The sequence below is a fragment of the Danio rerio genome, chromosome 18 (assembly GCF_052040795.2).
Source record: "Danio rerio strain M-AB ecotype USA chromosome 18, GRCz13ab, whole genome shotgun sequence".
NCBI lineage: Eukaryota > Metazoa > Chordata > Actinopteri > Cypriniformes > Danionidae > Danio > Danio rerio.
This window is the reverse complement of record NC_141038.1, coordinates 29,379,251-29,391,466: the sequence shown is the minus strand read 5'-3', so window position 1 is coordinate 29,391,466 and position 12,216 is coordinate 29,379,251. Positions and strand designations below refer to the sequence as shown.

The window sequence follows — 12,216 nt, the reverse complement described above, 5'->3', positions numbered from 1 at the left end:
GCAAAAACCTAACCATGAGCCTAAACTTAACATAAACTTATCCCTTAATTCTGATTGCCTGATTGAAATGTTGTTCCAGGATCGACATAGATGTTGATTCAGTCACATACCCTACTTGGTAAAATCAGTTTAAAGCATGAAGAACTTCTAATTCATGTCGAATCAAAACACAGACAAAGATTTGCTATTAGGAGACACACAGGGCAACATTTTGACTATGGCAAAAAAACAAAACAAATGAAAGAACAAAAAAAAAAACCGGCATGCTTAACTATTCTGTACTTTTATGGTAGCATCATATGACATCATGTCCTGTTTTGAGTTTGTTTAGATGTGCTGAATTCATATTTCATTTGAACTGCTTCAGAGTTCATCTGGAAGTTGTCTGAGACTACTTCAAAAAATAGGTCTTGGTCCACTTCCAGTTTTTTGGTGCACATTTTTGATTTCCATTTATTTAATTAAAAGAACAATCTCACTTGAGTCATTGTCCTTGTTGTGAATAAGCCTCAAGTTGATTCACATCATGGCCATCTTGGTAAAACCCCAGTTAGTGACCAGTCCACCTAATTCACATTCTATAGAGTAAACAAACTCTATCAAAAAGTAGTGTTGCAGAATCCCACAATAATCATTAACGCTTTGAAAATGAGTAGACTTGTCTACTTCTCTGCTAGATCAATCGTGGAATGGATATCAACACCAGACAAATTAATACTCACAAAGATAAGGAAGTTGAAGACAAACATGAGGTACTTGATGCAGCTGAGGCAGTCTCCTTCCATGCTCGTCCCCCTCGCTGAAGCCTCCCCGAGCCCCTTGGAGAAAAAACAAACATCACGTCATCTTTTTTTAATCAGAAACACTCACAATCCAGCCTTTCATCTACATATTGACACTCGCAACAGAAACATGCATACTAAAGCACTCTTTAAAAACTTCACACAGTTTCTCAATGAAGAAACGGCAGGATCAAAAAGCAAAATCTTGTATTCAAACAACGTGAATTCAGGGTTCCCGTGTGCATACTAAAATGCCCATACATTTTTTTAAAGGCACAGCCTCCCTTTTAGTGTAATTAATGATGAGAGGCTCTTGTGTTTTAGCAGACCATCCCTCTACCTGAAAAAGCACTCTCTGGGATGAAGGCCTATTATGGCGCCACTTTCCTTAAATGAAATGGCTCCTTTTTCATTAGTTCTGGGAGAGTGCTAACAGCAAGCACTAGCTCAGCTACCCTACCATTACTCAGACAGCACAGACAGGGTGTATTACATGAGGGTGTCATCCTTAAATACAGTGCTAGCTTATCTCGTTGCGCAGTGTTAATAGCACAAAGTCATGTTGCAACCAAACAATACATGATGGATCTCAAGATTATTAATAGATATAGTAATCATAGCAGTGAGAAGCCTGGCTGGAGAAAATCGCTTGTATGTTGACTTAGAGCCAGAAACAAAATGTGGCTTGATGACAAGTACACTAACCAAGACCTTTCTTTTTGTTACAACCCCCCAACACCCCCTCTCCCCTTCCTTCCTGTTTTCTTAGTATTATGCTATCTTGTCAAAGGCAATCCCATAATGTTCTAGAGGAACTTTCTCAAAAGACCTTTCTGGCTCGGCCAGTGTTGTTTTTTGGCTCACCCAGTACCACTGAGAGTGGTTTACTAGAGCGGATCTATATTGAGAAGATAATTCTAAAAAAAGGAGGTCATTCTCAGCAGGGGTTTCAAACTGAGGACTGGGAATGTTTGTGTGTGTATAAATATCCAGTGGTGTGAAAACATGTTTGCCCTCTTGCTGATATCAGAGTTTTTTTTTTTTTTTTTTTGCATATTTGTCAAACTTTAATGTTTCAGATCATCAAACCAATTTAAATATTAGTCAAAGATAGCACAAGTGAACACATTATGCTGTTTTGAAATTAACCGTTTTTATTACTACAAAACTACATAGCCCTGTGTGGAAAATGTGTCATAGAACTGACTACACTTACTAGGATGAGTCTGTGTTAGCATTTGACATTTTTAAATAAGGCTCCATTAATTAATTTATGTCAATGTATTTAATAACATGAATAAATAATGAACAATACATTTAGCATTAATAATACATGCAGAATTGATAATTTTTTGTCACTGTTAGATAATGAAAATAAAGTTGCTCATTGTCAAGGTTATTGCACACTGAAACCCAAAATTTTGGTGCGTAATTTTTGCACATAAAAAATTATAATAAAATTAAATTAAAATTAAAAATCGACCTCATGTTTTGTGAATCGTATTGACACACTACCTTTGAAACCTTCGTCTGTCATAAAAAATTCTAACCAGGTTAGATTTTTTTCATTTTTTCACATTCGAAAAATGCTTTGAGAGGTGTTTTGACAGTTCAGAGCCACCATACAATCCAAAGGCAAAATACAAAATGCCGTCACTTAAGCTAGAAATAACTTTATGACAAACAAAAGCATAATATAAGAGAGAACGTGGCGGACTGTTGAAATCCCATATGACGGATTCAGTAACTGGCACACTTCTCACCTGCTACTGTTTGGGATTGTGTGTGTGTCCATAAATTTTACATACTGCCCATAGACATTATAATAGAAAGACACCTCATGGACCGTTCCATTAAATTCCACTGATTTCCTGAAATAAACCTTGCATTTTGCAATAATCCAGCAGAGCTCTTAGATAAGGAGAAGAACTCTCCTTCCTCTCTATGCAGTATTGGATGAACACAATATGTAGCATAAACTTGTTTCTTTTTCTACATATACATATTTCTTAAATTGTCTCTGAAATGTTTTGCTTTTTTTCTGAATGGATTAATTAATACACATCGGACACAGAGTACAAGGTTTGTGTACCTCAGTGGTTCCCAACCTGGGGTCCGCGCCCCCCCAGAGTTCACAGGGGGGGGCGCGGGAGAGGATAAGTATTGAGGTAGAAAAAGGCATAAAAATGCTCCACTATTATAAAGGACATTGCAATTAATCGAAAATCCGATTTAGATTTCGGTTTCAAACGATTATAAAAAAGCATTAATCGAGATAAATGGTTATTGCATCATATTTTGCCACGTTCCAGTTGTACACGTGTTGCAAAGCTCGAAAGAGCTTATGTGTGTGTGCAGCACGATCACGCAGTCAGAAGCATGCGGCCGGTCAGCATTCACTCTAATTCACACACTGAGACGAGCAGAGGAGCGCAGACATCTAAAGTCATCTTAACGTGAGCGCTTTAATGGTCAAATAGGTGTCAAAACGCGGTGTTTAGTGATTATTTACATTAACCCTCATTTGTGTAATAAACAAACGAGTTGAGGATCAAAAGACGTGAAAGAGAAACCATTAAAGATACAGCGCGCTATAATCCTTTTGCCGGCTGTTTTTATCATTATTAAACAAACATAACAAGAAAACCCTCGCTGGTCTTGACTGAAGGACTGCTGTAGCTAAAGTGTTTTTGTTACAGTGAAGATGCTTAAAGCACAGTTTGTTTCATATTTTTATTTTATTCTATTGTATTTATTTCTCTTTCCTTTGCAGGGTGGAAAATAACTGTATGTATACAGTTGAAGTCAGAATTATTAGCCCTCTTGAATATTAGCAAACCTTTTCCTGCCCAATTTCTGTTTCATGGAAAGAACATTTTATTAACTTATTTCTGAACATAATAGTTTTGATATCTCATTTCTAATTACTGAGATTTCTTTTTGTCTTTGCTATAATGACAGCACATAATATTTTACTAGATATTTTTCAAAATACAAGCATTTAGATTAAAGTGCAGTTCAAAGGCTTAATTAGAGTAATAAGGCAAGTCATTATAACGGTAGTTTATTCTGCAGACAATCAAAAATATATATTGCTTAAGGGGGCTAATAATATTGACCTTAAATTGGTTTCAAAATATTTAAACCTTTCTTTATTCAAGCTAAAATAAAACAAATAGAAGAAAAAATATTATAGGAAATACTGTTAAATTTCCTTGCTCTGTTAAACATAATTTGGGAAATATTTATATATAAAAAATAAAAAAAAATCTCAGAGGCGCTAATAATTTTGACTTTAACTGGCAATGGTTTTGAATAATCGTGATTACAATTATGACCAAAATAATCGTGATTATGATTTTTCCCAAAATCGAGTAGCCCTACTATTGTATATGTATTTTTAAGTACCAAAAAAAAATATCTAAACACATACTTAAAATTCCAACATAATAGTGAAAATAATTAAAATAAATAACTTTAAATAAATAATTATTTAAATTTTGCTCACTCGCGCAATCTGCTTGTCAACGTGTCGTAAAGGCAAAATCAAAACAAAAATGGCAGACAAACGTAAATGCAGTGATTCTTCAGAGGCGAAGAAAAAGATTAGACAGTATGACAAAGCCTACCTAGATTTTAGTTTTATTGAAGGCCAAGACAAGTTAAAACTGATTAATTAATATTTTCTATACATATTACTATATATTAATATTACACAAACACACACACATACACACATATATATATATATATATATATATATATATATATATATATATATATATATATATATATATATATATACACAGTACATATGTGTGTGCGTGCGTGCGTGTGTATTTATATGGTGGGGGGGCTCCAATGTTTGTATATGTTCATGGGGGGGGCCCCAAAGAAAAAGGTTGGGAACCACTGGTGTACCTGACAAATTTTCCAGTTATGAATACAAAAAAAAAAAACTTCAGTGTGCAAAGACCTTTACCCACAAACCCGATTTTAGATTTTAATAATGCATAAATAAATGTAGACCTATAATTCATAAAAGCTCTACAAGTATTGTTTGATCTTAGTTTATGTTAGCAAATACATGAACTAATGGAACTTTATTGTAAAGCAGTGGTTCTCAAACTGTGGTACGCGTACCACTAGTGGTACGCGGGCTTCCTCCTAGTGGTACGCGGAGGAATCGCTGAATAATGAAAGAAACAATTAACACTTTTAATCCTTTAATGCGTAATATAACATTGATGTGATCAGCATTGGCTGTTTTGTGAAGCGTACGATCACAACGCTGTGCTTAGAGTGTTTATTTTAGTGCGTTGTTTCATAAGCTGCTGAAAATCAGTTTCCGAAGTTTAAGAATTGATTCTGAAGCGTGATTTGACTGACATCAAAAGTGGCCAATCACAGTCGACCTTGTCTAGTTGCGTGAAACGTAAGGGCGGGACAAAGGCTTTCTGTGTTGCAGAGACAGAAAAAAACAACTTAAAAACAAATGTTTTGTTGGAATAATGCTTCTTGGATGTTTTCACTACAGAGATGTCTAGCAGAGTAATTAAACCGCGGACTTATTTCCTGCCTATTTGATGATCTTCATACACGTTTCGCTCTCCGACAGCGAGTTGACTCGCCTCTGACCTGTCACTCCTCTAAACACAGTCTGAATGGCGGCGCGGGAATGAAGGTATTGCACAATTACTCATTTCTGCAAATGCGGCGAGTGCTCTATTTTAACACGAGAGCGCATTCATGTACACAAATCGCTAAAACAGATATGCGAGCTCTTAAATAGGCTTTTTTCAAATGAACTGCAAGTGCTCTCATGATCGCGTGTGTGCTCAGATAGAATACAATCGCGATCTCTCCACTATTAAAGTAGACATTATTTATCTTTGCTCAGATAGAATACAATCGCGATCCCTCCACTATTAAAGTAGACATTATTTATCTTTGCTCAGATAGAATACAATCGCGATCCCTCCACTATTAAAGTAGACATTATTTATCTTTGCTCCTTAACTAAATTTAGTCAAAAGTATTCAAAGTTATCAAATATTTAGAAATAGATTGATACATCGATGACAATGCTAATGGTCTTCTTATTTGGCTGTGTTGTGAAGTGAAACGTACTTTTAGCAAAGGTGGAACATTTTTTATTTCTTTACGACAAAATAATTATGCTGGAAATGTTTCTGGATGAGGTATTTGTGTGATTTATACATTTAGCTGTATTCTGATCTGTCCTAAAGCATTACAGGTCAAAGCAATCCATTGTTAGCCTACTTATTGTTTATTTATCACAATTTGCAATAAGGCTCTTAAAGCACTGCTTTGATAAATGTATTGTTGTCACATTTCAAACACCTCAAGTAAAATGAAGTCATTTGTTTTATTTTTTTACTGACAGTGTACTTGTATTTTTTTACGTTTCTATTTTAGATTAAGATCAAGTGTAAAATAAAATCTACATGTGATGTACAGCTATTTAAGAAACAAATTTGCCATATTGTAAAGAAAATAGTGTAAAATATGTAAATAAAAGGCTAAATTTAAATCTTTTTACCATATACTTCAATTAAACCTTTCAAAGCTTAAAAATATATATTTTTAAAAATGGGCAAAAAGTGTCTCTATGGCCTTAAAGATTATTTGATTTTCATTAGGCTGTGCCTGTATGAACCCTGTCATATGTACATTTAACATTTATTTCAAGATTTGTCTGAAAAGTGTATGAATATGACATATAGCCTATATTTATAAGGTCCAAGCACCATTTCCAGCTTTTGATGAATAGGCTACTATGAATACTTTAGATTTAAGTACAGCAGTTTTCTTTTTACTTTTTAAGAACAGCGCCATTTTTTATGAACTTTTAAAAGCACATTTTAACTAAAAGTTTTTTTTTTATCTGCAAGCACAGTTAATGTTCAGACTATTTCAAATGTTTAAAGTGACTGACAATAATACATATTCTTACTAATAGGAAATAATCTGCATCGTTTTAAAACTGTGCACACCTGTAGCTGCTTAATTAGGCTTTTGACGCTATTTTTTAATACTGGTTAAAAAATAGCGTCGTAAGGTGGTACTTGGAGAGACGATTTTTTTCTAAGGTGGTACTTGGTGAAAAAAGTTTGAGAACCACTGTTGTAAAGTGTTACCCTTTTTACCAGTTGTTAACTAGGGATAACAAACCATTGGATGGCATTATTGAATTAAGACTTAAAATGAAACACTTAAAAGTTTTATCACAAAGCTTAAACAACAACAACATACACTACTTGACAAAAGTCTTGTCGCCTATTCAAGTTGTAGGAAACAACAAAACATAACTTGACTTCTAGTTGATCATTTGGTATTAAAAATGGCTTATATGAAAAGAAAAGGCCTCTAGATTATGCTTATTTTTACCTAAATAAAATATGATCATGCCTTGATTTTTATCATTTAATTAGAACAGTAAGGTCTGACTTTGCTTAGACAAAAGTCTTTTCACTTAGCAGAAATAATGTACAGTATAGAATATGAAGTCATGGTGCAGTGTAAAAAAATTATATTGGGTATGAGTCCCATGAGCTTGGAGGACTGGATCCATACATCTATGCATTGACTCAAAAAACTTATTAATAAAGTCTAGAATGGCAAAGAAAGTGTTCTTGCAGGACTCCCAGAGTTCATCTAGATTCTTTGGATTCATCTTCAATGACTTCTCTTTCATCTTACCCCTGACTTGCTCAATAATGTTCATGTCTGGTGACTGGGCTAGCCAATCCTGAAGCACCTTGACCTTTTTTGCTTTCAGGAACTTTAATGCGGAGGCTGAAGTTTGAGCAGTAGCGCTATCCTGCTAAAGAATTTCCCCTTTACTGTGGTTTGTAAAGTAATGGGTGACACAAATGTCTTAATACCTCAGGCTGTTGATGTTGCCATCCACTCTGCAGATCTCTTGCATGCCCCATACCCCAAACAACGATATTTCCTTCACCAAACTTGACGGATTTCTGTGAGAATCTTGGGTTCATGCGGGTTTCAATAAGTCTTCTGCAGTATTTGTGATGATAGGGATGCAGTTCAACAGACGATTATTTGAAAAAAAAATCTATCTTCTGCCACTTTTCCAAACGATAAACTAGAAGTCAAGTTATTATTTGTTGCTATTACAGCTGGAATCGACTACAAGACTTTTATCACATAGTGTATAGCAGGATTTTTGTTCTAATAATATTCTTCTCACAAAGAGGCCATCATTTAAAAAAAAAAAAACCTTCATCTATTAAAAGCAAGCCTTGTTTTTTTAATTATTCTTGTCATGCAGTCCTTCACGACCCAACAAAATAGACAAAGATGCAGCTTGTGATTTTAATGGATCCAGCATTAGAAGTGTCAGAAAATGCTTATTGCACCCTCAGGGCGATTAGTGTTTTAATTACCCTCATTCTTAATAAAGGCCAAACTAGGGGGTTTTAATTAGGGTTTGAATAGATTAAAGCTTTCATTAGCAGCATCTGATGACCTATCTTGCATAATTTGATATGTTCTTTGCAGGTTGGCAAAGCCATTAGCAGCTGGACTTGAGAGCATGGGCTGAGAACAGCATAAAAGCTTTAAAAAATGTTGGCCTGCAAAATTTGGATTCACATCTGAGAAGGCGTTTCTATGCTTATGCTTTAAAACTTCAGCGCGGTGCTTGGCTTGCTGAGTGCAGGAGACCAGCACGCATTCCCAGTTGGAGCGCACTGGTGTAAAGCATATTGGATCCCAGTATAAATCATTCTGCCTGCGGATCGGGACCGGCTCTGGAGAAAGTGCAGAATAAACAGGGTATTTTTCCCAAGACTCCCACAGCACTGCAGTCATCATCAATCAAGCACACATAGCTACATATAACAGAACGGTCTGCAGTGAAACTACATGCTTGTTGCGGCATATTTATTGAGTCCAAAGAGCTTTAGAGGTAATTCACACAAAAGCAACAACGTGATCAAGACTGATTTGAATTCAGCTCATTATTCCAAAGCATGGGGTCTCTGATTATGAGACCAAGTGCACAGTGTGGTAGCCTACAGTTCCAAGAATCCGCTTTGTAGTCTCACACACAACGAAAACAGAAACACATTCATCAAATGTGCAGCAATATCTAAAGCAATGCGAAATGCAGCCAGATCAACCGCATGTGTTTGTATGTGAGAAGAGACTGTTGCTTGCTCTCTCATAGACGTTGGCTGACATGTAAACAGTCAGCACCCACAGAAAACAACAAACACACACTAGCTCCACTTTCATATCAGACTAAACCCATACGACAATCTTCATGTGATGCATTTTTGTTTTATTAAATAAATCCAGTTACTAATACTTTCCTTTTACTTGATGGCTTTATCAGACTGAGGGAAACCGCACACATACTGTACAGTACAATTTGAAATTAAGAGAAAAATGCAGATAAGTAGCCCTCTGGATGGGAATAATTTTCATAAATGTACATATTCACAGCCTTAATAGTGATCATCTCACTGCAGGGTTTCTATCCAAAAAAATGCTGTAGTTACTGTAATGATTCACAAGTAGAGGGCAATGTGCAAGGCTCTCATTAGTGCAATTGTTTTTCGTCTGTGTGAACTTCGCACTTCTGTGATACATGGTTTGAATGGTAATGTAAATGAGTTTCATGTGTTAAGATCTTCTTTGTTTTCATTCTGTGCAAACACTGCACTTCTGTAATGCAGAGATCGAATACTTAAGCAAAAAGTTTATTTCATTTCTACGAATAATATTCACTAAAAATAAACAATGGTGCATTAGAATAATTGTGACTTGTAGTATTTCAATGTTTAATATATGCATATTTCCTGTCTTAAGCAAAACAAACTAAAAATGTAACTGGGATAATGCGTGCTGATAAATATTGTTTACTAAAACTAAAGAGACCAGACAGCTTGAAGTTACAAGAAACAACCCAGAATATCCTAAGACTGGCTCACGCTATGAGATTTTGACTGATCGTTGCAGAATTAACTCCACAACAAATACATCAAATAATCATTGGGAAAGTTCTTACTGTAGTATTTCTCACAAACGTAACGTGAGATCTGCTTCCTTCATGTCTGTCACTGTGCTGTTTATATGACACAGCTGGAGATTGAGGCACACTCTCACAGGCACGTGGGAACGGTGGGCGGGGAGAACTAGCATTAAAGGCACAGGCAACAAAAACACTTACATTGTGTTCAGAGCAGAAAATGACATTTATTAATATATATTATTGTAATATATTGTATATTCTGATAGGTATAATAGATATCTGATCCGGTGTTTTGAGCTGAAACTTTACAGACACATTCTGGAGAGACAAAGACTTATCTTAAATCTTGAAAAATGGGTAAAATAGGTTGCCTTTAAAGTGCGACAGGGGACCTTGTTTGTACAGTCTAAACACTAATAATCATAAAGATTATTAATAAATTGCAGAGTGTGAGTCAGGCTTTAGCAAAGCTACATAAAAGCATCCAAAATACCTTAGCAACATGCTAGAAACAACCCGGAATATCATAGCAACTACAAAGCAAAACTTGTAATAAAAACATTTGTAATTAGGCATGGGACGATAACCGTTTTCAAGGTAAACCGTATTTTGGAAAAGTCAAGGTTTTAAAACTGCCAAAATTTTCTGTAATACCATTCCAAAGGTATGTGTAAGATTTTTTTTACACAAGCTTTTTTTTTGTTAGACTTTTAGGACAACAGTATCTCTAGCAAAAAAGATATGCAACGATGCCGTTTTAAATTGTAAAAAAATCTGTTTTCGAAAGTAATGAACCCAGCAGAAGTCAATTCATTATTTAGCCTAACATGTTTACTGCTCCAAAATATTTTAAAACTTTCAAAAAATATATAATTTTTTTTTAACAGGAAATACTTTTTTACCTCAGACATTTAAAAAAGAATATATTTTGAGAAGTAATTACAATATGGTGATACCGTGAAACTTTTTGAAACTTTTTTTGAAATATACCGTGAAATCTTTTTCCAAGGTTATCATACTGTCAAGGGGGTCACACCAGAAGTGCCACATAGTGACATGCCGCATAGCCGCATGCCGCAATTCTAAACATAGGTTTCTCTCAGTGTACACACACCGGCACCACAAGTCGGCGGCTGTCCACGGCGCCCAGTCACAACAAATGTACCCATCTGGTTTGAGATACTTTCAACTGTCGTGCGCGTCGTGTCATGGCGCTGAGTGGCACATCCAGTGTGTGACATCCTTCAGAACCTTATACCAGCCCATGCCTATTTGTAATAACCGAGAACCACTGAGAACACCTAAAAAACAAACAAAAAGTAACTGTACTAGAAACCACCCATAACATCTTAAAAAGCCAACTTAAAAAATTACCAGCCGAGAAATTATTCAGAACACTTTAAAACAACCCAGAAACTTAGAAATCATCCAGAACACCATTTCAACCATCTGGAAACCACTTGGTCTGTCACCAACTTTCACCCCTAGTTCCTGCATAGAAACCTGTACAGTACCCTAGCAACAACAAAAAAAACACCCAAAACACCTTATGCATATTAATCCCCACAACAACCATGCAGCAACATTAAAAGCACACAAAAAATCTTAGCAATATCAGAGCAACACCCACGGCACCCTAGCGACAACCTAGATGCCATTCAGAAACACCCACAATATCAAAACATTGACCTAGAAACCACCCAGACCATCAAAGCAACTATATAGCAACGGCCTAGCAAGCTTCATTGCTGATAGTCCTGCAAAGGCAAGCACTCCTCTTATGCCTTTGGAATATGAAAGAAGTCACTTATCTTACCAAAGGATATTCATCTTCCATTACACACTTTGAACACGCACTGAAAAGCACATATTTTAAAACAAATAGATTCAAGAGACTCCTTGAGGTTGACACTTTTAACAAGATTAATCCACTGTCTGCTCTAGTATTTCTTACCCAGCTAACTGGGACAAGATCATTAGCTCAAGGACAAGGACACTGTGTGCTGGTCAACCGTCCCCCAACAGCCATGAGCTCGCATGCATAAAGAGCAATATAGCATGAGACACAAGAGCACTGAACTTCTACAACCTCAGAGAATCACATGACTCCTGTATTTGTTCTGTTAATTGCCCAGCCTAAATAGCTTGTAACTGGCTTTGTGAGTGTATACATCAAGTGCACCATGCAAATCCAATTTTCAGTGCAGATATTTTTACAATGCATGTGGAACTGGAAAACATGCTTGCTGGGAGTTAATACAGTGCCAGAAAAGGAGTATGACAGTATGGTCCACCCAACAGGCATACACAGTCCCTTAATGAATCTCCAATTAGGACAGAATAAGTCACATGCTTGTCTGCTTTGAAGTCTGCAAAAGCTAATGCAGTTACAGTATGTTCATGAAGAGGGCA

At 35.9% G+C, this 12,216-nt stretch overlaps 1 protein-coding gene across 3 annotated transcripts in view; it reads right to left on the bottom strand.

Annotated features, from left to right (window-relative positions):
- The window catches only part of tspan18b (tetraspanin 18b), an 81,248-nt gene that overhangs the window by 15,918 nt on the left and 53,114 nt on the right, over positions 1–12,216 (bottom strand). For all 3 annotated transcript variants that reach the window (NM_001002439.2, XM_087291870.1, XM_087291871.1), the window contains one exon: positions 723–818. In NM_001002439.2, the coding sequence (NP_001002439.2) occupies positions 723–818 (96 nt within the window). The remainder of the gene's footprint in view (positions 1–722; positions 819–12,216) is intronic.